This window comes from Danio rerio, chromosome 5, assembly GCF_052040795.2.
Source record: "Danio rerio strain M-AB ecotype USA chromosome 5, GRCz13ab, whole genome shotgun sequence".
NCBI lineage: Eukaryota > Metazoa > Chordata > Actinopteri > Cypriniformes > Danionidae > Danio > Danio rerio.
In genome coordinates, this window is record NC_141025.1 from 63448734 (window position 1) to 63475353 (window position 26620).

A 26620-nucleotide genomic window follows, 5' to 3' on the forward strand; every position below is an offset into this window, starting at 1 on the left:
CTACAACACAGAAGCAGCAACAAATATGACATAGCAGATGGCAATTTCCATATTTAGGAGTGAGGCCAGCATGTTGTGGATATGCAGTGTGAACACTCACCATCTGAAGAAAGGCTTTTGAAGGATCGTTGTGGTATGTTTGTTTGTCCTTGAGCACCAACCAATGTGCTGAGCTCACAATCACTCGCTTCACATTCAGAATAGAATGGAACAACCTTAACAATAACAAAAATGAGCATGATTAAAGTCAACAGGTCAGGGCAAAGTAAACTGCTAAAAACAAGCAGTTATTTATTGCAATAGTGATTAATTTTATATCAGCAAAAATGATAGTTAATAGTTTTAACTATTACAAATAAAAAAATTACCATAATGTCAAGATAATATCTATAAGTTTAACATAAAGTGTATTCAAAGCAATATTTTAGAGACGTTGTGGCTCTGTTGAGGTTTTACATCTATAGTAGTACATTTAGCAGACCTTTTTATTCAAAACAACATACAAAAAAAGGACACAACAAGCTATTCATAACAAACAAATGAGTTCTACATTACTCAATCATCAGTAATAATTGGATGGCGTGTTTAATGGTCATCAGCATCTTAATTCTTGCAAAGTTTATAACATTTACATTTTTTAAAAGGTCTCATGTAATTAAAACTAAGTTTTTTAGATGTTAATACCAGTATTATTCATTTTTGGGATATCTATAAGCTAGTGTGCCCCCCAAAAAGTGACAATATTCGCATATAGAAAATATAAAACTGATATTAACATGTAAAGCTTGTGGTTAGTCACTTTCACCCAAATGGACCAACGGTTTTATTCACATCAACCCACACTACAGTTTATCACATCATAACTAATCAAATGCCCGAGTATCTGACATGCCCCGCCTCCTTCAAGAGGCTTCTCGTTTGCTTTTTATTTGATGCACTTGAGTTCAACCACTCTCACTGTCAGAGCGCTACTGGCTGTTTTTTAAAGGGGAGGAGCTACTCCATGCCCCCCAATCCCCTAATGCAGCATCTTTAGGCAGGACAGTAAACTGGACATTGCTCTCTCTTTACAATTTTTTTTCCCCTTTATTTTAGAATGTTGTGAAAACACTATAGTGGGGCTTTTCTTTTGATAAATGAGCAAATAGGAATACAAAAAAAAATATGTGTGGTACTCATTCACTGCAGGCCATTCACTGCTCTCTGCATTTAGCCAACTATGACTACTTTGATGCTGAAAAAACCCAGAAATGTGAAAAGGGTCCATTATTCAAAGATTTAGATCTAAAGTGACAGTGAAGTAAAAACAACGGGTTTTTAAGGACACTAATATTCATCACTCAAGAATATGTGTGTGTGTGTCAAATAGGATGATTAAAAAGACAAAAGACTAGGGTTCAATACTTGTCATAATTATTTTGGTCCCTTGTTTCTCTCTCTACATGTTAAAAGATACAATAATATTGCAAAATGTGTAATAGTTGTCCTTGTCCTTTTTTTTTTTTGGAAAATTCTATAAATAAAGTTGGGGGGAAAGACTAAAGGCAAAATACAATTAATTGTGTCACTTCATATTTTTAAATTAATAACATTTTTTGCATCAGTGACAAGTGGCAAGGTGGCTCAGTGGTTAGCACTGTCACCTCACAGCAAGAAGGTCGCTGATTCGCGTCTTGGCTGGGCCATTTGACATTTTTGTGTGGAGTGTGCATGTTCTCCCCGTGTAAGTGTTATCCTCAGAGCACCCGTTGTCCTCCGGGAGCTCTGGTTTCCCCCACAGTCCAATGAAATGCGCTATGGATGAATTGAATTAACTATATTGGCCATAGTGTATGAGTTTGTATGTGAGAGTGTATGGGTTTTTCCAGTACTGGGTTGCAGCTGGAGAGCTACCCAATGTGTAAAACATATGCCGGAATACTTGGCGGGTCATTTCACTGTGGCGACCCCTGATAAATAAGAAACTAAATCGTAGGAAAATGAATGAATGAATGTATTGCATTACTGCATTCAATCGAATAGACAAAGGCACTTTCAAAAATGTTCAAACTTTTTAACAGTATCATATTTTGATATCCCATATATTGGACACAGTGCTCTATATTACAGTAACATATAAGCTGTTAGGAACAATTTGAGCTTTGGTCACCTTCAAATACTTTCAGAGATAATAAATATTGACTTAGGCCGAGTTTGTTCCAGGGGAAGTGGAGTAATTGAACTGGATAAGAGAATGTCTTCTAAAGCTTTCACTTGAAATAAATCTAAAATAAATAAATAAATAAAATAAAACTACCTGGTTCCATAGTCCACAACCACCCAATCTTTGCCTGTACCCGCGATGGCATCATGATGCTGGAAGAGGCCTAGATTGCGCCTGGCTTCAGTCAGTAGTTTGTAATTCTCCCCGGCAGGGTAATCACTGGGCTGCCCGTACTTCTGAATGTTGGCCAAGGTCAGAGAGTAGAGGACTTCAGCTGCCCTGCGGACAAACATGAAGTGACAAGTGAAACTCCCTCATTCGCAAGATCTAAAGTCCCCTCAAATCCACACTGAATAAATCTACAGCGCTATCAGAATCCACCTGGCATCAAAACACATCCTGTGTCAGTTCACATTCCGGGAAAAGCAAGACAACAGTGTGGGTTTAGTTCCTGCTGTGTTGGGAGTGTCAGTGCGAGGACAATAAAAGCCAAATCTCTCCACATTATGCTAACAATATAATCTTCAAAGATTGACCTTCTCGAATGTTCTAAAGGAGATGGAAATATATAGTTGGGTGAATCCCACTAACCCCGTCCAACAAGAGTCATATGTTAGTAGGTTTTTTACTTCAGCATTATTATGGCGGCCCATTTAGACTGTACAAATGTTATTACTCCAATAAAAGAATTGTCTCTTCGTTTCATTACAGCATTTAAACAAATAAATACAGTAGTAACAAACAAATACACATCCAGTGAATTTTTCTTTTTCAAATATTTCCCAAATGATGCTTAACAGAGCAAGAATTGTCTTTACAATATTTCCTATATTTTTTATTTTGGAAAAAATCTGATTGTTTCCTTTGGCTAAAAAGCAGTTACATTTTTAAACTATTTTAAGGTCAAATTATAAGCCCCTTTCACTGTAAAAAATCCAGTTTGAAAAAAGTTGAAATAACTTGTTTTGTTTTTATTGGCCTGGCAAAAATGAGTAAAAATGTCTGTACAACTACATTTAACACGTTTACCAAACCTAAATCAAAGTTAAAAAGATTAAGTTTTACGATGAAAACTTTGCAAGTCCACCCAAAAAAGCTTCTGCCAGCTTGTTACTTTAAGTTGAGTTTGAGTTAATCTCAGACCTCCTCACTTGAAAAAATAAAGGTTGCAGTATTTCTAACCCTAACAACATCAACAAAAAATATTAGTAACACCAATAATAACATTAATGCCATAATTATTATTAACAACAACAAACAAACAAAATAACGAAATTTGAAATTAATATTCATTTTTGTACATTGCATCCGGAAAGTATACATAGCGCTTCACTTATTCCAATTTTTTATGTTACAGCCTTATTCCAATATAAATTAAATTTCAATGTAGTGGCTTCACAACAACTCTGTAAATGCCCTTGAGTGGTCCAGCCAGAGACCAGACCTAAATCCTATTGAACATCTCTGGAGAGATCTGAAAACGACTGTACATCATCGCTTCCCATCCAACCTGATAGAGCTTGAGAGGAACTGCAAAGAGGAATGGGCAAAAATTCCCAAAGACAGGTGTGCCAAACTTGAGGCATCCTATTGAAAAAGATCCTATTGAAAAGGTGCATCAACAAAATATTGAGCAAAGCCTGTGAATACCTATGTACATGTAATTTTTCAGTTTTTTTTATTTTATTTTATCAATTTGCAACAATTTAAAAAAATCTTTATTTACATTGTCATTATGGGGTAATGTGTGTAAAATTTTTAGGAAATTGATGCATTTTGAAATAAAGCTGTAACATAAAAAAATATTTTTATCTCACATTTACATTGTTCGCTCTACAAAAGGAAATGCTTACCGCATGTGGACTGTTTGTTTGTATTTAACTGTGTGTGTGTGTATAAACTTATAAATTATCGAACTTTCAAAACAACTAAGCAAATGATTAATCAAATGCTCAACTGATTAAAAAATAAATCAAACTGCATTCTCAAATGAGAAATCACATGTTTCTGATATTTACAACTCAGTAAAATAAAATGTAATAATGAAATGGCAAATCAATTGCTCAAACTATAATCCAAATGGAGGAACCAGTTTCTGATTACACACACATAGCTGGAAGCTCCTGACAGACTGATTACTAGGACTATAAAGATGCCTCATTCATACACTCTTTGCTGAGTCTTGTTTTTTCATGTGAAGCTTTACAAAGCGTTTTTCCCTGTATGTTCTGCCTTGTTTTGATCAGTGTCTTGTTTTTTTGTTATTGTTGTTTTGCCTTCAGGCCTGTTTCTAATCCTGTCTAATGAATGTTTTGTTAACATTTGTTTCTGTTTTAGTTTTTTTTCTTTTATTTAAACTGTTTGTTTTTTCTGATAATATATTATTTCTTAGTACTTATTTCTAAGAGTTTTTTGTTAATTCAACTTCATACATTTTAGGCCAGTGCAACTAATGTTTTCAAAAGTTGAGCACACACAAAAAAAACTAAAGGAAAAAGGGATTATGAGTTTTTTGTTCCCTTAACTTCAGGCATTCCAGTTCTGCAGACAAAAAAAATGTTCAGTGGGCACAACTTAATTCGAAAAAAATGTTAAACAGACCATCTGCAGCTTGAGGATACAGAATGAGCTTCCTCTTTATTTTACTTTAAATCTTTACTTTATTCCTTTATTTTTGTGGATAAGGAAACGGTGGAAACTCACGCCAATGAAGACATCCATTAGCCTACACATTTAATTTAGTTTGTTTATTTCTAGCTAACGAATAAATGAACAATAATAACAAAGTGTAATAAGAAAACTGGGTTATATCCAAAAAAAGATCCTATTCTTATGCCCCATACGTCTCCATACGTCTACCAAAACTCGACAGGTGGACAAATCTAAAATTGTTTTTATTAAAACAAATATAAATATGCATATAATAAATAATACTGATAATAATAACATTATACAAATGCAAATTGTAATGAATAAACTGAAAAAGCCCCCCGACATGAGGCATTGAGGCAGTGGTTTTTATATTTATTTAAGAAAAATTTTTTGTAACATTTTAATGTTTTATTTTTGTTCATTTGTTAAGATATTTGTGTATTGCTGTACATCCTGCATGTAACTAGCAATGTGTAAGCATTTGATCCTGCATAGACGCATAACGAACGCACGCACGATGTGATCGACTTTAAACCAACTTTTAGTTGGTCAATATCGCAGTTGATTTCAGTTTCTCAAAATAGCAACTCACCAACAATGAGCCATTAAACACCTATTTTTAGACCGGCACACCCATGAGTCAACAAAGTGGTACAAATGGATTTGCTATTTAAACAACGCGGCACAAAATGTGAAAATTAGTGTGGAGTTGGTCGGAAAATAGCAACAAATTGCACCAAACACGTCTTGCGTCTTATTGCGCCATGTGTATGATAGGGACCCAAGACTTTTTTTTGACAATCTTTACAAAGCTCTCACTTGAGTTCGAGTAAACTAAAGTGACATTTCAAAATGATCTACGAATGATGGTTTTTTTAAGAAGCTTTTGATAGAGATACAATTAAGCTAAACTAAATAGCATCAAAAGATCAAAAACATTCCTCTATGTATTATTCTCAATCAGTACTTTTAAAGCAAAAATGCAGTAACTGCAACCTACAGTACATCCCTCACATAAAACACACATCTTTCTTTCTAGCAAGCACAGCAAACACTGACTTTAATAATTAATTAAACATGAAATGACCTTGAACTGAACATCTCTAATCAATCTACTCTCTGTGTGTGCGAAAATGAGCAGAGCTGAACAAAGTCCTATTTGCTGTGTGAAAGGAGTCGTGGTGTAGAACGGTGGGCGAATAGTTTAACAACCGCATACTGATGAAAACTGTCTGCAGCCTACATTTAGACAACCATCAAAATGCAAATGCTGCGTTAAATAGAGTTTTCTGCATTTGCGAGCTGAAGGTGCACCCAATCTATTCACTTGTGCGATCAAGTACGGATGTCTTTCAGAGGACAGGGTATATAGAGGTGCAATACAGACAGTAAATGAGAAAAATTCATATCCTTATCACGTTTTGCTCTGAACAATGAAATTCGGAATAGACACTGACATACACACATGCATAAAACATGTAAAGAATACATGATTAAAAAAACATATCCATATAACATGGTGTTCAAAATGATACAGAGACACTTTGAATGATACTAAAAATTTAAATGGCTAAATATATTTATTTGTAAAATCATAAGAAATCATAAGAGGTGACTGAAAACCAGGGCTGAGGAATAATGAAATACATATAACAGTGTTATTCATTAAACATACATAATTTAGGTAACTGTATTTCACTATAATTGCATTTTAATAAAGTGATAATCAAATTACAGTTACATCATAAAATTTATTTTAAATTACCAAAGGGATTACTATAAATTTTAATGTCATTTCTTCATTTAATAATTAAGTAAAGATGCAGACTTTAACAAACGAGGCATCCATTTCTCTATTAAAACTACTCTGTAACATTTTTTGCTGCCTTGCATTTTTTAGATGAATCAAATGAACTTTTCATCTCAACTTTAAGCTCAACTCTTATTAATCTTAATTTACATCAAACAAAGCATCCTAAACTTTGTGTAACTTACAAAAAATATATTTGTATAACTTAAAAAAATAGTTGAAACCTGATTTACCTATTTAAATAAATTAGAGCAACATAAAAATATTTGTTGTCTTGACTTTTTGTCATGAAATGTTTTTACAGTGTAGTAATGCTCATCATTACCACACACAAATTGACACAAAAAGCCATTTGCGAAATGCATTCCTCTCATGAAAAAACACGAAAAAACTGTATTTTAAATTTAAGTCTGAAAAGAGAGGGCAATGTATGCCGACCTCCAACTAAACTTTTAGAAGCATTGAAGGATTCACAGTTTGAGGCAAGACCTAACTCTTGTTCGGCGATGTTCTCATATTCTGAATGTTGTGGTTCATTATTTTTATATTACTTAGAATTTCATTTGCAACTGCACAAAATTCTCCTAGAATTCACTTTGTATTTAGTTGACAGATCCATGAAATCAAAATGCAAAAAGTCAAATGATAGCTTTGTGTGATTTACAGATGATGCCTTTTTTTTATTTCTTTATATATTTTAAAGGGCACCTATGGTAAAAAATCTACTTTTCAAGCTGTTTGGACAGATCTGTGTGTTGGTATAGTGTATAGACCATCATACTGGGGTGATATGAACACACCCAGTTCTTTTTTTTCAATTTAACTACAAAAAAAAGGGTCGGCCAATTGGAGCTGTTTTCAAATCGATCGCACCATTACGTAGGTGTGCGATCCCCCCGCCCACCGAATTGATTGACAGCTGCGCGCATTAACATGTTCCGGTAGTCACGTGTATATGTCAACAAGACCAGACAGACTTACGCAAAGCAACTGGGAATAAAAGGTCTGTTCTGTTTGCTAGGATCAGCAATCATCATCAAATGTGATTAAGAGTAAGTTTCACATGTTTAAATTGTTTTAAAACAGAGTATGTGTGTAATTAATTACAGCGTTTTACTTCAGCTTTTCTTCATCAGCACAGGCCCGTGTCAGAACAATTATAAAAGAAGACGCTTCAATCCCGGTTTGTGGAAGTTAAATCAGGTTTATTTTGTACATTAGCATATCAGATATCCACACAGTACTTGAGGTTAGCCTTAACTAAGCTAAGCGCGCTCTGTCTGCCTGCCTGTGTGTGTGTGTCATCTGTGGTGTGTGTGTGTGTGTGTGTGTGTGTGTGTGTATCCGCGCATGCATGCTTGTAACGATATTGTGTGTGATTCATCAATGCAACTTCACAATACTGATTAGTAAAGGTTAGTTCTTACTGTAGTATCTCACAAACGCTACGTGAGACCTTCTTCCTTTAAGTCTGTCTGTTGTCTGACGTTCTGAGGGAGGAGGCATGTAGTGGGCGAGAAAGTGGGCGGGAAAAACCCGTCTTAAAGGCGCAGTACGACAAAACCACCCCCTGCTGGATATCAGTATAAAACAGCATCTTGTAAAAGGTATAATGAAAAATCTGATGGGTATTTTGATCTGAAACTTTATATACACATTCTAGAGACGCAAAAGACTTATATTAAATCTGAAAAAAGGGGTAACCTAGGTGCCCTTTAAATGTTTGCGCAGTGATGCAGGTTCATGATTTGATTTGCTGTGAACAGATGATTCTTTTGAGTCAATCTTAAATAATTATGTACTTGTTTAACAAGACGCTATTTCCAAAGCATCTTTATTGATGGTTGTTAAATTACATTGAACTGTAACTACTATTACTTGTGATCATAGTTGCTTTGGCCCTCTCAATTTTTGACTCACCGATTCGTTTGTGCCATTCGCTTCTCCACAGAGAAGATTATCAGTGGTCGCTTAAAGTTTGCTCCATTCTATAAACACATAGTCCACGGCTGTCTGGAATACTTGATACTGATTGGTCAGTCACAATTACCCAAGGTATGTTAATCCCAGATATTCACCGTCAGTGAATACGCTTACAACCATATATGCTTGTTTGTCACCATCTTGTGACTTTGAATAGTGTATGCTCCATTCAACCTTTTTTGTTTCTGTTAGCTATGCTAATTAAAGAGTTAAGAAATTATTTTAGATCAAAACAATGTTCTGCATCAAATTTGTACATTTTGGGGGCAAATAGCCATGTGATTAGAACATCTTCAGGTCGGGCTACTATCCTGCAATAACAATCCCCTAGCTGTACTTTATCAGTTACCGAATGCTTTATTTGGAAATCTGTGCCACTTGTTTAGGCTATTTCTATTATACGTATATGATATGGATTCATTTTGAAGCTTTAACTTTAACATGGAACAGAGCAGAATCATATTTGTTTGTTACATACAGTTGGGTTCATAAATCATCAACACAATTCTAACATTTTTAACTTTATAGACCAAAATTATGGAGTTAAAATAAAACTAACACGATGTGCTTTAACTGTCAGCTTTAATATAAGAGTATCCAAATTAGGTGACTGGTGTAGAAATAACAACAGTTTGGATATGTGCCTCACACTTGTTAAGGGATCAAAAGTATTGGGACAAAATAACAATCATAAATCAAACTTTCACTTGTTAATGCTTGGTTGCAAATCCTTTGCAGTCAATTACAGACTGAAGTCAGGAAAATATAGACATCACCAGACGCTGGAATTCATTTCTGGTGGTGCTCCGACAGGTCCTGCTTGTTCTTGGAGCTTTTTCCCTTCAGTTTTGTCTACAGCAAGTGAAATGCAAGCTCAATCAGATTCAGGTCAGGTGATTGACTTGGCCATTGCATAACATTTCACTCCTTTCCCTTCAAAAACTCTTTGGTTGCTTTTGCAGTATGCTTTGGGTCATTCTTCATCTGCACTGCAAAGCGCCGTCAAATGAATTCTGAAATATTAGGCTGAATATGAGCAGAAAATATTGCCTGAAACACTTCAGAATTCATCCTGCTGCTTTTGTCAGCAGTCACATCCTCAATAAACACAAGAGAACTAGTTCCATTGACAGCCATACATGCCCATGACATGCCACTACTACCACCCTGCTTCACTGCTTAGGATCATGAGCGTTTCCTTTTCATCTCCATACTTTTCTCTTCCCATCACTCTTGTACAAGTTGATCTTGGTCTCATCTATCAATAGGATGTTGTTCCAGAACTGTTAAAGCTTTTTTAAAACTCTAATCTGGCGTTCCTATTTTTGAGACTCACCAATAGTTTACATCTTGTGGTGAACCCTCTGTATTAACTCTGGTGAAGTATTCTCCTGATTGTTGACTCTGACACACATATACCTACCTCCTGGAAAGTGTTCTTGATCTGGCCAACTGTTGTGAAGGGTGTTTTCTTTACCAGAAAAATAGTTTTCTGGTCATCCACCACAGTTGTTTCCCGTGGTCTTCTGGGTCTATTGGTTTTGCTGAGCTCACAGGTGCGTTCTTTCTTTTTAAGAATGTTTTTTCAGCCTCATGATGGCTTGCTTGACTTGACTGATAGCTCTTTGAATCTCATTTTGACAATAACAGATTCCAAATACAAATAGCACACTTGGAATGAACTCTGGACCTTAAATCTGCGCATTGTTATTGGTATATTTAGGAAACAACACAGACCTAGCCATGGAACAGCTTAGAGGACGAATGGTCAAATTACTTTTGGTCCCTTAACAAGTGGGAGGCACATATGCACATTGTTGTAATTCCTACACTGTTTACCTGACTTGGATGTAAATACCCTTAAATTAAAGCTCAATAAAAGGCACATCTTATCCATTTCAAATCCATTGTGTTTGTGTATAGAGTCAAAAATGTTAGAATTGAGTCGATGTCTCAATATTTATGGACCTAATTATAGCTTAAATATTTCCAAGTATTTTAAAATATTTAGATTAAGTTACTAAATCTAAGTAATCTGATAAAATACATTAATAATAACTTTTTAAAGCATATATTTTGTAATCTGTAGTCAGTATGCAGTCTTGCCAAAAACCTACAAAACCAAAAACTTGTAAATAATTAAATAAAATAAACACAATAATGCATAGTATAAATCATGTGGCATAAAATGTATGCTACCAACATGGTGAAACTGTAGTGCTTTTTGTGAATAGAGCATTCAAAGTTACAGCTCTGTCTGGTTTTATTTCAGTTTAATATATACATGATTATAGTATTTATTAATATGATGCTGTGATCTAGGTTCATGTGCTTTTGCCAGTTTTATAGAACTGTATTTATAGTTTATGTATTTTATCTTCTGACTATATTTTTTATGCTATTTCAGCTTTACATAAATTACTGAAAGGGTGTTTTAATAGACTTATGTAACAATACCATTCATCTTACTCGCTGGGGGCACAGGTAGAAAAATCGATGTAGAAAAATCAATATGTTCCACTGTAACATCTCATTATCTAGAACCGAGCCAATTAGTGCATAGGTGTTTCAACAATTTCCTGTTGCTAATTAAAATAAACAACGATAACAAAATAAATGCAAAAAAGAACTATTTAATTATTATTTTCTAAATAAAAAAATGTGTAAGCTTCCAGGTTAAAAATAGCGTCAAGAACACACTTTGTAAAGCACTCTCAAATGTCACAGTCTATGGCCACAGTCAAATAAATACTGAAGCCATTGAGCTGTTGGCTGCTTTAATTTGCTGCAACCTTGTCACAGGGCTTCAGTCTTATCGTGACAACACAGACATGTGACCTTCAGCTTTGTGTGTTAGTTAGCGAAATACAGCTCGGAAAGAAAGAGACAGTATCATCTGTTATCACTGAGCTCTTCCTATACACAGACCAGCAAAGCAACCAAAATCAGTTCAATACTGTGTGCTTGAGAGCATCAAAGTTTGAAAAATCTATGACTTTATTGTGACTTTTGGTACATTTGTATGCTGGCGTATATCTAATAACTGACAAAACAAATGTTAGCAGGTAAACACATTTAATAAGAAAAAATATATATATTTTCTATAACCAAATATAGGCCATAAATATTTGGGTCTCTGTACTGATTAGGCTGAATTTGCAGAAATTATGTCAGTGGTTTATTTAAGACACATAGCAAATTTAATTGCACATATTAGTATAACATTTAAGCTCGTTAAAAATTAACTTTTATGCTAATTTTGAAATCATGGTCATAAACCCAGGTCAAAAACAACCGTATGGAAATGGTATTTTCTATTGTTCCAATTTTTGGACAGGGAAACTCAGGCCAAAATATGATATGATATAGAATGATATTTTGGGGTTTTTCTGTTCCCAATAATCTTTTATATATCATTTTCCAACATGATAAAAGATGCTAGCATTCTTTCATTTTGTATAATGATGTGATGGATCACACGCTCATTCAGATTTACACATTAAGATTTAATCATTTCCTTTTATGTGCACGCTGAAGCCAGTTTTTATCTGCATTTGGCACTTGGTATCGGTTTAATATTTCATAATTAGAGAAATCTAATTTCCTTTATCTTTTAACACATAAAAGTTCATTGTACTAAAAACATTCATCCAAAGTTACAAAAATCAAAACTTGCTTGTTAGTCCAAACGCAGATCTCTTTGAAACCAAGCTACAAAAATTCATTGTTTATATTTGATCAACGGGTTATCAAAAGTATTATCTTCTATACCAGTTATTACTGAACCTTCAAAAGTGCCCATTTCCAGCTATTATTTGAGTGCAGTTGAGCAGGTCCTTAAGGCTGATTTACGTTTCTGCGTCAACTTCTGCATGAGTATAGTGTGTATATGGACTTTACTAGAACTTCTATGTTAAGCTACTTTGACACAATCTACGTTGTAAAAAGCTCTATATTAATAAACAAACATGAATAGTCCAGCACAGCATTCGCACGGCCGCATGGCTTTCGCCATGGCTGACGCGCAAGCTTTGTTGTGTTGTCGGCTTGGTATCGGTGACGAGTGTGGGTGGTGCTGAGAGCCGCGAGCCAAATAGAACAATTGTTTACAAGTCGTCAACTTGGAATTAAAAGGTTCTATCTGAGTTCTGAATGATTTTGAGATATTGAACTTCGTAGTTTTTGCATTCCATAGCAAACAATATGTGTGTAACATTTGTTTTCTAAATAAAAAGTCTTAAAATGTAAACAACTTATAAAAACATCCCATAAAGTAAATAAGTTGACATTTACTAGGAATATGTGAATAACTCAATTTTGACAAAAATGTCAGATAGAACCTTATATTTTTTTAAGGTGAAGAAGGGTCAAGTCTCGTAAAGGAGCTCCAGATAAAAACTTTTGTCTTGTGTTCACCTTATGGTTAACGTGGTTGCACGTCCGCCAGCTCCTGCCTCTAAATGAGCGAGTTTTAGCTACTTGTACATTAGGGTAGCGTTCAGAATAAACAAAGCACCCAAAAAAATACTCGACACAGAGGAACATTAAAACCTCGCTGCCAGCTAGCGTTTCAGAAGTGTTACTGCAGAGCAACACAAACACTGGACGCAGAAGTATAAACCTGCCTTTAAACACTGCTGATTGAACATTGTGTTTACATGCTCAAAAGATAAGACTGTGATTGACTCTGAAGGTCTGTTTATTAAGCGTGAACCCAAATCATGTAAACTGGAGCATTTGAATGCCATGTCTATCAGCTAAACTATCAGTGGATCTCTAATATATCTGCTCAAATATAGATCGGCTGATAGACTTAGCTTTCAAACTCCTTAGTGGTGAAGAATGGTGAAGTGATGACCTTCAGAGACAATCACAGTTTTATCTATTTTGTACGAAAACACACTGTCCAATAAGCCAATAAGGGTTTAAGAACCTGCTCAACAGCACTCAAATGTTGGCAATTTTAAAATTAGTATTAGTAAATTAGTATCAATTGGTACCAAGGTTTAAACTTGACAACACTAATCCTAGTCTGGACCCTTTTTTCAAGACCTATATATATTTATATATATATATATATATATATATATATATATATATATATATATATATATATATATATATATATATATATATATATATGTGTGTGTGTGTGTGTGTGTGTGTGTGTGTGTGTGTGTGTGTATATATATATATATATATATATATATATATATATATATATATATATATATATATATATATATATATATATATATTATTATTATTAAATATTTAGACATTTTTTAGATTTTAGATAATCTTAAGAATTTTTTAAATGTATGTCCTTTTATAGAGCTTAACCTTGTATTATATTATCCTTGCATCAAAAACACACACAAAAATATGTGTTTGTTTATGGGTTTGTGTGCCTATGAGCGATACAGTTAAGTTGACATTTTTCTCCCAGTTGGTTTTACTCAATTTTTTTTTCTTTTTGAAAGTTGTAAAAATGTTTTTCTTTTGTTATTTGAGCAAATTAGAATGCAGATTATTATTTTTTTGATTCATGAATGTGGATAGCATGCATATGGATGTAAACGTAGTAAGTATATGAATGTAAACGTATTTACTGTAGATCAAGTTAATTCAAAGGTCCCGGATGAGACTGTGTTAATTAGCGGTTGATATCTGGGATTAACATATCTTGGATGTTGCAACTGACAGATTAAAATCGAGTATCCCAGACAGCTGTGAAATAAGTTTATTCAATAAACAAAACTAATTAGATGAGAAAATTTGGGTTACGAGTCAGTACATTTTACATTGTAGAGCAAAACATGAAAGTATCATCAAATTATGTTTATTTAGCCTGGTCTTGCTAACATTACAAGTAAAACAAAACAAAAAGAAAAAAAAAGATTTATGCAAAGCATTTAGATTTGTTAAACCGTACCTGAGGTATGATTCCAGCATTCTGTCCATGCGTTTATAAAAGGGCCGAGAGGTGAAGTATCCACTCCAGTAGTGGTCATCTCGATCCGCATAAGTGAAAAAATCTCCACTTACAACAGGCAAAGCCAAATGACCAACATTCATGCCAACTGGATCCATGCCAGTGCTTTTACGCAAGGCCTGGAAATAATCTGAAATGGTTCCAAACTGGGCCTGCAAAGAGAAAAGGTTTAGGTATAAATTAAAAAACCAATAGTAAATGTCTGAAAAAAAGATTAGGGCTGGGCGATAATGCTAAAATCACAAATCACAATGTCATCTCATACACCGATAATGATGTATAATCAAAGTAAAGTACCAATTAAGCAAATAGTGTATACATATTGACCACATTCCTTTTTGACATCTTAAATATATACTCAGACATTTACTCATTCATATGTAATCATATTTTTTATATTATTTAGAACTTCGGGGCAAATGTTTAATTAAAAATGTAGAAATATAAAAGGATTATTACACTGTAAAACCCAACAGTCCACTTTATTAAATGCCATAAGTGTAGTCAACTCAAAATTTACTAAAAGTTAATTCTACTTATTTAAAAAGAGTTTTGAACTCTTAAAGGTAATGAGTTAATTAAATACCTCATTACTTCAACTTAAATGGAGTAAGTTCACAGTACTCGTATAGATTAGTTTAACTCAAATGGTTTGTAGCAATTGGTTTCCTCCAACAGTTTGAGTTGCCTTAACTTATTGGGTTTTACAGTATTCAGTTGGTTTGAGTTCTCTTCATTTATTAGATTTTACTGTGCTTAAATAGCTTCTTTTACTCAAATAGATTAAGTTCAAAGTACTCGTTAAGATTAGTTTTTGAACTTGAATGGTTTGTTGCAATCGGTTTCCGCAAATGGTTTGAGTTACCTGAAATTATTGGATTTTACATTGTGATAAAACATGAAACACTTTTTAAAAACTACTGATTACAGGTCCAACATAAAAAAATTATATTACTAAATAAAATGTAAAATCTTTCTCATGATGCAGATTTTTATGTTTTTGTTTGCATCCCGATATCTGCAATCAATATTGCGCTCATATAAGTAATTTTTTTAAAAATGCATTACCGTACACAATGTATTTTGTGACACTATGTAACAAACAATAGTTAAAGTATAATGTGAATCGACAGACTTTTTTTGTCTATACGATATATATTGTCATACTGCACAGCCCTGTAGTTCAGCGTGTGACAAACAATGAAGAATGACCTTGACATGGAGCTCAGGGTGAGAATTCATGTAGTCAAAGAGTTTCTGGTAGTTTTCAAACTGTTGGTCCCATTCGACAGCTTCAGTGTAACGGAAATCATCTCCGAGTGGTGCCAACAGCACCTTGGTGCGGAAAAGCTTGGATTTCTTCCTGTACTGGTCCAGCAGCGTCTGAGCTCTACACATGGAGAGACTAAACTAAGTGGAGGGGAATCTAAATCTGATCAGATTTAAGGGAACACTAATCCACAAACAATGAAAAAGGGATTAAAGAAAGGGTTACTCATCAGAACAGATTTCTAGTTTGACACAATACCTGTTTTTTTTAAGGTTTCTATGAGTAAATAGAGTAGCTCCTACTGTGTTTGACTGCTGTGTATAGTTGTACCTCTCCTGTACGTTGTTGTCTGTGATGGCCTGAGGAGGAATTCTCCATGGACAGCTAATTCTTCCTCCTGGCAGCCTTTTAAAATCAAACTGGCAGCAAATCTTGGGGTCAGGACCACACGTATGGGGAACATCATAGCTGTAGAATGGCATCATGTGGCACAGAATGTCTGTACTCGAGTCTTGATCTGTTGGAATCAAAAACAAAAGCAAATCATATTTCTCCTTATGATTCCCGTTTAAGGGCACCTATCTAACCCCTTTTTAAGATTTAATAAAAGTCTTTTGTTTCTCCAGAACCTGTCTGTAAAGTTTCAGCTCAAAATACCCATCAGATTATTTATTATACCTTTTTGTATATTGGTAAATTGCGCTGTTAAGACATTGTAGCCGTTTTGTTACCTGTGCTTTTAATGCAAATAAGCTGGTTCTCCCCGCCCCCAATCACACGTGTATCAGAGCCAGAAAGATTGCTCTCTGTTGCTCTGATGGGTGTAGCTTCTCCTGCTGCCTCTCACTCATAAGCAGCGCAGTGACAGATAACATAGAAGCAGATCTCCCTTACTACATTAAGAACTTTCCCAATGGGTATTTGATCATGTCAGAAAAATTGCGACGTGCTCATTAATAGACACAAGTCTGGTCTGTCTATGTGTTGCATTTATGTAGTTGCGTCATGTGATGTCCCTTGTGTTTGTTCCATGTGCTCCGGTTTATGTCATGTGACTCCTTTGTTCCGTTTTCCCGCCTTTGTTAATGTTTATAAGTTCCACCTGTGTCACACAACTTTATGTATTCAGTTGAATCATGTCTTGTGTATTTACTGTATATCCCTAAGTTCAGTTTATTCATGGTCTTTTATTGTAATGTCACAACCCCTTGTCCTGCCTGCATGTTGATGGTTCAAGTTTCTGTTGTAAGTGTGTAAGTTTGTTCAAATAAATACTGGCATCTTATAATTCCTGAGATCTGTGCGTTTGTGAGTGAGCCCAACATTAATTACACAATTAGAGGAAAACTAAACTTTTTTTTGGTGGTTATCAGTGAGAAATCATACCAGATGTTTGTTTAATTGATTGTTTTTCTTTTTGTAATTTATAATAAGCATAGCCAAGTGCTCCTGTGATTTTTTAAAAATATTTTCCAAATGATGTTTAATAGAGCAAGGAATTTTTCACAGTGTTTCTTATCATACTTTTTACTAGAGAGAGTCTCATTTGTTATTTCGGCTAGATAAAATTCTCTTTTTTTTTCTTTTTCTTTTTTTTCCATTTTAAGGTCAATAGTATTAGCCCCCTTAAGCAATATATTTTTCAGATTGTCAACAAAACAAAAACCACTGTTATTCAATGATTTGCCAAATTAAGCTAACTTGCCTACACTGTAAAAAATATGATCAATTAGTCCTGACGGCATATGTTTTTAGGTCATTATAATTTATTAAACTTAATTAAGTTTTAACTTATTAATTAAATAACTTATTAACTTATTAAACTTAATTATTAAAGTTAAATGTTCTAACTTCATTTTATAAGTTACGCAAGCTGTTTTAAGTCAGTTTAACATAATACAAGTTCAATAAGGGCAAAGCGTTGGCACAGTATGTAGTGCTGTCGCCTCACAGCAAAAGGTCTTTGGTTCAAGCCTTGGCTGGGTCAGTTGGCATTTCTGTGTGGAGTTTGCATGTTCTCCCCGTGTTTGCGTGGGTTTCCTCCATGTGCTCCTGTTTCCCCCACAGTCCAAAGGCATGCAGTATAGATAAATTGGGTAGGCTAAATTGTCCATAGTGTATGAGTGTGAATGAGTGTGTATGGATGTTTCCCAGAGATAGGTTGCAGCTGGAAGAGCATCCGCTGTGTAAAACATGTGCTGGCAAAGTTGGCGGTTTATTCCGCTGCGACAATCCTGGATAAATAAAGGGACTTTACTTTTTACTGTACTTTTCCAATTTTGGGCATTTGGCTAAATATCCTTCCGTATGTTCAAAACTAAAATCATAATATCCTATGTTTTCTGTGTTTTTTTCATTGTATTGTAGATATTTGTTTTTTTGAGTGTGAATAGTTTTGATGTTAAAATATTAGGTAAACTTATTTAAATGAAGACAACAGTAAAACAGTATAAATTCTGTGTTAGGAAATAGGAAGATAAAATAAAATAAATAAATTTCAATGCATAAAGCACGCATAAAAGATTTAACTGTACAAATGTAGATGAACAAAGCAAATTTTTGTGGCATTAGATTAAAAGATCAGAGAAGACTGTATTGTAAACCATGGTCTGATGTGGACAGAAATTTAAACAGGAATGTGTCTAATTTACCATTGGTCCAATCAACTCAAATGCAGCTTATTACCCAGTGTAAACAGGGCTGCTTCAGTCATGTTTACATCGCCGACTCCCTCTGTCTCATCCACCTTGCCTTTCTATTTCTATTCTTGCGGTAAGCTTTACAAACTAGCCACCATAGTTGCGGTATCAACATGGGTTAAAAAAGATGCGTGATAAAAAATTGGTTTACTGAATCAAAAAGACATGCAATGGATTTGTCCAATGACAAGAAATAATAAAGATTGCGCCACCAAAAACATGAATACAAAAGTAACTAGCCTGGTTTATAAATTTAAGGAGTAAAAGTAAAAAGTTGTCAAAGTACTGATACAAAAAAAATCTATCTAAGTACAGTATCAAATTATTTGTACTTGGTTACTTCTCATCTCTGGTCATTATAACTACAGTAGTTAAACTAAGTTAATCATGTTCTAGCTTAATTTTATATGTTACGCAAGCTGTTTTAAGTCGGTAAAAATAATATAAGCTCAATAGACTCATAAGGTTCATTTGATTCAGCTTAAAAATTTAAGACAACCAGGATTTGAGTTCCGTGTAGTTAACCTAATTAACCTAGTTAAGCCTTTAAATGTCACTTTAAGCTAAATACTAGTATCTTGAAAAATATCTAGTAAAATTTGATGTCTTGTCATCGTGACAAAGATAAAAGAAATCACAAAAAAAAATCTTTCCCGTTAAACAGAAGTTGGGGGCAAAATTATATGGGGGGGGGGGGATAATAATTCAAATGGCTAAAAATTCTAACTTCAACTGTATATATACACGTTTATATTGAAGTACATATTGTACTTCAACAACAACATGTTGGTTGGAAGATATATCTAATGCCTGTGCTGTACCTTTACAAGTGTTTGTTAAGCTAACTATCTAATCAGTTCATTCAGGATATATAGGATATAGTTGCTCTCACGCTCCCTGCTGCCCATTGTTGAGGTTGACGTCACTTGTCTCTAACTAATTGAACCAATTTAAACACATCTTTATTTTATCACATTTGATTAATTTGTATTGGTAATGATGAGCTTTTGTTTTAAATATTATATTCTAAAGTTAATATTTTTCAAGTGCATATCATGTCATGTGACTTGAGTGAGCGATCACACTCTTTTACACTTGTTACTACTGTACGCAGGATAACTGTTTCGCATATATTAAGATTGCAGATCCCCCAGACACATTTAAGTCGCCTGTGTGGGAACATTTTGGTTTTCCAGTGAGGTACAGGAATATAATTTGCGTTGTAGACAAAGCGCACGCCTATCTGTCTTAACTTTCACGAAACTTAATTAAGGAATAACATTTTAAAAGATGATGTATTGATGATGTCTTGAGCAACTGGTTTTACCTTAGAGCTAGTGTGCTGTAATTTCCTCTCTCATTCGCGGTACGTGCGTGCAGTGTGTGTGGTGAAAGGCTCATATGTTGACTTTTTGTAAAGAATAGGCTACTATAGCATATACAATTTTTTGTGTACATATACTATTGCATTAATTTGCATACATGTTTGTGGAGTGGTAAGCAGGATCGAACACCCAATGAGGGGGGAGAGCATGCTCAGAGCCCGGCGGCTAATCAGCATGCCAATCAGAAATAATAAATAACACCTGTTCATTCTAGTGACTGAGCCGGAGAGACACCCTTCTTAAAAAGAGAAGGAGCAGCCGGAGAGAGAGGAGAGAGCACACACACACAGCCTCACGTGTGTTACAAATATAATAAAACATTTTGCTCACCCGAATCGCAGACCCGATCAATTCTAAATTAAAAACAATGTGTGAGTCCGGTTTTCAGAATTGAAGTTTAGTTTAGTTCAGTACAGTGTGGTTCAAACACTGAAGAGCAAATCCATTGATGAGCATTGAGTGCATTGAGTTTTGTAGACAAGACAGTTTTGTCAAACTGTTCAAACTGACTATCAGAAAGTTGAATTTAAGTGAGTTTGAAGTAGCATGGTTGTCGGTATCCAGTGAGCAGAAGTTATATGAATGAAAATGCATTGTTGATGCCAGAGGTCAGGAAATGGAGAGTAGAATTTCTATGCTCGTTCAATGAAAAGATATTACCGAGCTCTCTCAGTAAGTACATAACTCACACTTTTCTTGATATAAATAGTGAGGTGAAATCAAACACAGAATCAACCAACCCCAGCTGCAAATTTTCTACGTTTTGCTTAGACACATTTCACAGCAAACAGCAACACAAGAAATAATCCAATAATCCCAAAAATCGAATCATATTTTATTCGTAATAAAAATATTCAATTACCCATTCAACACAGCGTGCGCTCCAGAGTGACCTTCATAAAAGCCTGTGCGAATAAATAATGCAAGATTTGTCTTTAAACAAGGGACCAGATGTGAAGCGCAGAGTAGTCTGGCTGTCTGTTAAATGGTGATATATGGAATTACACTGAGCAGAAAGCTAATTCAGCCTGGCGTAGAGTGCACGCTGTTGCAGCCAAATGAAGTGTAATCATATTTGTTCAGCACCGGCCACGGTCAGAGATCTAAGTTAGGTCTTAATTTTTTTTTTCATGTTTTTTTTAAGACTAGGTCTGGGAAAAACAGAGTATCCCAAACAGATGCACTCCACTGAACAAGCAGACAACGGAAAACAATAGATGAGATGTGGGAGGACATTTCCCCTGACTTTTCTTTTGTTTGCTGCAAAGAGAAATGCTGGCTCCTGTTCAGCCCTTGAAACATTTTACTCATTTCCCTCAGCTCTTATTTTGTATTCAAATCATTAGAGACCCAACAGAGCAACATACAGCCGCAACAACAACAGAATAATATGCACTTAAATCATACTTAAAATGTATGAACTAGAAATTAAAGTAGTCTTTTAGCTCTCCTTTTTAGCTAATTAGAGCCATTTTATCAAGGATTTCACCAATATTTTATTATTGGACATACTGTATGAAGTAACAATGAAATTGAAAACTAAACTGGTGTGGCCTCATTTCAGTGTGTTCATTTGGAGTGTCTTACAGGATTTAAAAAAGCTTGCCAAAGGCTTTCTGGCAAAGTTCACTCAACCAGTAACTCTGCATTCTTGGACAGGACAACCGTTTTCATTTCTTTTCTTCTGTTCAGTCCATCAAGATCAGATGTCTATGTGAAAATGTTAACACTGCAGTGTCGATTTCTAACATAAATTTGGTAGAAATTGAATTTGTACATCTAATCGAAAGCTAAACTAACACTGTTTTTTCAGTTTGAATACTGCAAAACTTGATTAAAGCCAACTATTGTATTATTTTGAAACCAAGTCCTTTCAAAATAACTTGAAAAGAAAATGTATGAATGTCATGTATAAAATACATCTGACAATCTAATAATCCATTTAATTAGCTTTTTATATATATATATATATATATATATATATATATATATATATATATATATATATATATATATATATATAAATGCAACAAGGTTACGCTTGGTTTCTTTGATTTTTCTCTTGATATGCGTAATTGGCTGAGGCACATATTTTCAATGAGTTTGATCTTTCTCTTGCTATTTGTTCCAGCCATTTTTACAATGATCTTGCCAATATTATAATAGTAGATGTATGACATTTAAAGGTCTAGATTACACAAAACTGAACTCAGTCATTTATTCACCCTTCATTTGTTTCAAACTTATTTGAGCTTATTTTTTTCTGTTGAACACAAAGTAAGTTATTTTGAAAATGCTAGAAATCTGTAATCACTGGCTTCCATAGTATTTGTTTTTCCTACGCTGGATTTCAGTGGTCAGCTTTGTTCAAACTATTCAAGTTTGGGAACCACTTAAGGGTGTGTACATTTTTTATTTTAGTTGAGATATCACTATAAGAGAAAATGAAAAATGAACTGGTGCCACATCATTTCAAAAGTGTGCTTGGAGTTTGTTTTAGCAGTTTGAAACAGCTTGGCAAAGTAAGCTTTCCGGAAAAGTATCTGCACTTAATCAGGAGCTCCACCATCGACATGAAAATCTTTTTAATTTAATTTTAATTAAGCTGCTTTAATTAAAGCAATCCAGTTTACAAAGTGCTTTCGAAATGTATCTTGAACTGAGAGCTGAGTTGCAGAGCTCATTATTCCCAATATCAGATGTTTTTTTTTTTTACCACTGTGATTTTATTTTTATTGTTTGTGCAGTCTATTTATTTAGGTTGTTGGCATGAGTAATGTTGCATTTTCTTGCATGATAAAAAGTCATATAATTAGTCATTTTTTAAAACATAATAAATGTCAACACTTATTTGTCTTCCATGGACCTATTTTTATAAAAACTGCTGGGTTATTACATTTTGTACATTTTTTAACCAAAACTATCGTAGTGTGACTGTCTCAAGCAAAGTTCAATAAATCACAACTCTTCTAAAACAAAAAGGAAACTGCAAAGAGTCAACAATAAATACCTCATGCCTATTTTTACAAGTGGCTATTTTAGTCAAATCGCAATCTTTTTTTTTCAGCCAAATATTTCTAAAAACATATAAGCTTGATACATTTTGTCACTAAAAACAATGTCCTCTGGTGTGACACTATATGCTAATACTAAATGAGCAATTCCACAGAAAACTTGATTAGTTATAGGACCCCATTTGTCCAAATGTTTTATTATTTATTATGTTTTTATTGTTTTTCACACCATAGGACATTTTTAAAATACTGAATCTGATGAGTCTCAATTTCTGCTACGACATTCAGATGGTAGGGTCAGAATTTGGCATCAACAACATGAAAACATGGATTCATCCTTCCTTGTATCAATGGTTCAGGCTGGTGGTGGTGTAATGTTGTGGAGATTATTTTCTTGGCACACTTTTGGGCCATTAGAACCAATTGAGATTCGTGTCAATGCCACAGCCTCCCTGACTATTAATGCTGACCATGTCCATCCCTTTATGACCACAGTGTGCCCATCTTTTGATGGCTACTTCAAGAAGGATAACGCACCATGTCAAAAATCGAAAATCATCTCAGACTGGTTTCTTAAACATGACAATGTATTCACTCTACTCAAATGGCCTCCAAAGTTACCAGATCTCAATTCAATAGAGCACCTTTGGGATGTGGTGGAGACTCGCATCATGGATGTGCAGCCGACAAATCTGCAGCAACTCCGTGATGCTATCATGTCAATATGGACCAAAATCTCTGAGGAATATTTATAGGTACTTTGTTAAATCTATGCCACAAAGGATTAAGGCAGTTCTGAAGGCAAAAGAAGATCCAACCCAGTACAAGTAAGTTATACCTAATAAAGTGGCCGGTGAGTATACAATTGTGCTTTCCTTAAACTTTCTTGTTTGGTAAATGACATGAATATAATATTGATATAAATCCGTGTCATGCTCCTTGTAATGATTAAGAGTTGTTTTTTTATTGATTTTTGCTGTTACACCAAAGGATGTTTTTAAGGTACAGGTTAGGTTTAAAAAAGCTATTTTTATCCTATTGATTGTTTTATTTATTGTTATATTATTTTATGGATATATGCATTTGTGTGTGTGTGTGTGTGTGTGTGTGTGTGTGTGTGTGTGTGTGTGTGTGTGTGTGTGTAAATAATATTTATTTAAATACTTGATTAGTGTATAATTATGCTTTCATTTTACTTTTTTGTTTGTTGAATTGAACTAGTGTGCAGTTTTAGGGTGTCTGTGTATGTTTACATGTATCTATACATATTAGTTATATTGCATTTACAGTCTTCTTTTTTTCTCTCTTACCTAAAACAAACCTAATGAAGCATGAGAAAGTGTAATAATTTTTCAAACATCAAATATATAAATATATACCTGTTTTTTTTTCAAAAATTGTGTTTTACAAAAAAAAAACATTTATTGCTTCTATTGTTGTCAATTTCATGTTTATTTAAATGCTGCTTCAGCCATTATAGAATGTTTGCTAAAAAGTAAACCACAGCCCAGGTATTTCAAACACGTTTAACCTTTCTTTTATCCCACAAAAGAGAAGTTTCCTGTGAGCGTACCAGTTCACCCAGGTGTTCAGCAGAACAACCACAGGTACAACTAATCCCAATTAATATGGGAACTTAACTATGGATTAAGAAAAGTTTGCCCTACATAGTGAGAGATTTGGAAAGTTCAAACTTTATAAGGCTTAGCATCTTTCCGAATGTACTTTTGTGCATGAAGGCTGATGCTAATGAAGGTCAGTTGTGGGTTACGCTCAACATGAAATATTTACACAGGACTTAGCCTCACTAATAAGCACTCTCATAACACAGACTAGACTTTCCGAATAAATGTCAAATGCTTCATGTTCAAATCCTTTTTGCTGTTTTATTTATTGAATAATTATTTGAATGTTTAAGATTTAGCATATTGGTTGAATTTGCGAAATTGAAATGAGCAGGTTGGTAGATCAGAAGTGTGGTGAAGCGCTTACTGTGTTCAATAATTAAATAAATCAAATATCAGTAGGTGAGCTTCTGTATCACACTTTCCTTTCTTTCATCTCCTTCATTAGAATAACAAAGCAAACTCATTTACATTATAATCCAATCAAAAATCTCCAGCTGCAAAAACAAAGGCTTTCAACTGTTTACATTTAAATCCTTTTTTTTATTGTTGTGACTAAAGTTATTGTTGTTTGAGGTTTACATTTGGGCACTTTTAATTTAGCATTTTACTTTATTCATTGATTGATTCATCTTTTAGTCTCTTATTTATCAGGGGTCACAAAGCGGAATGAACCACCAACTTTTCCAGAATATGTTGTACACAGTGGATGCCCTTCCAGCTGCAAACCAATACTGGGAAACACCCATACACACTCATTCACACACATTTAATACAGCCAATTTAGCTTATTTAATTCCCCTTTAGCACATGTCATTGGACTGTAGGGGAAACCGCAGCACCTAGAGGAAACCCACGCCAACACGAGGAGAATAAGCTCCACACAGAAATGTCAACTGGTCCAGCCAGGCCTTGAACCAACGACCTTCTTGCTGTGAGGTGACAGTGATAATGCTTCATAACAAAAAAATGACAGTTCAGATCAATATACCAGATCAGATACATTTTTTAAAAATCTATAGGGGTGGGGGTGGCACGGTGGGTAGCGCTGTCGCCTCACAACAAGAAGATAGCTGGTTTGAGCCTTGGCTGTGCCAGTTGACATTTCTGTGTAGATTTTGCCTGTTCTCCCTATGTTTACATGGGTTTGCATGCAGTACACTTTAGGTAAATTGGGTAAGCTAAATTGTCAGTAGTGTATGCGTGTGAATGAGCGTGTATGGGTGTATGGGTGTGTACAACATAAAATTATTAGCCCTTCTGTAAAATTTGATTATTTTTTTTAAATATTTCCAAAGCTGCAAAACGATGGCTCAGTGGTTAGCATTGTCACCTTATAGCAAGAAGGTCGCTGGTTCAGTTCGAGTCCCGGTTGGACCAGTTGGCATTTCTGTGTGGCGTTTACATGTTCTCCCTGTATTCACATGGCTATAGGTAACAAAATCTGCGGTAGTGTAACCGGCTGGAAGGGCATCAGCTGCTTAAAACAGATGCTGAAATAGTTGGCAGTTCATTCCGCTGTGGCAACCCCTAATAAAGAATGAATGAATGAATGGATGAATTTCAAAGTGCTTTTAAACTTGGATAAGAACATATTTTATATACAATAGTTAAATAATTTCATTAAAATAATTTACTTAGTTTTTAATATGATTACAGTACATACACAAATAATATTTTAGTAGTTATTTTTTAAGATAACTTCACTCAGATTACAGAGCAACTTTAAGGCTTAACTTAGGTTAACTAGGCAAGTTAGGTTAATAAGGCAAATTATCAGACCAAAAAAATCTTAACATCACAAATAATACTGATCTTGCCTGTTTTTTTCCCAATATTTCTTGCAGCCCAACTAAAAGAACTTAAGTACTAAAACTTCTATTATATATAGAAGGAGATACTGTGAATGACGTCCTTGCTTTGTTAAACATCACATTTGTCTTTTACTGTATATTCTATAATTTTGTACATTTTATTGATAGAA

The 26620-nt window shown here is 34.4% G+C and overlaps 1 protein-coding gene and 1 long non-coding RNA gene across 2 annotated transcripts in view; one reads left to right on the top strand and one right to left on the bottom strand.

Annotated features, from left to right (window-relative positions):
- LOC137490176 (uncharacterized) overlaps nt 1-26620 on the top strand; it is a 331069-nt gene that overhangs the window by 132546 nt on the left and 171903 nt on the right. The window lies entirely within an intron of this gene.
- Nucleotides 1-26620, bottom strand: part of man2a1 (mannosidase, alpha, class 2A, member 1) — a 178848-nt gene that overhangs the window by 86207 nt on the left and 66021 nt on the right. Inside the window, 5 exon segments of the mRNA NM_001110027.3 lie at nt 101-215; nt 2297-2482; nt 14584-14795; nt 15856-16033; nt 16244-16430. Of these exon segments, the coding sequence (NP_001103497.3) occupies nt 101-215; nt 2297-2482; nt 14584-14795; nt 15856-16033; nt 16244-16430 (878 nt within the window).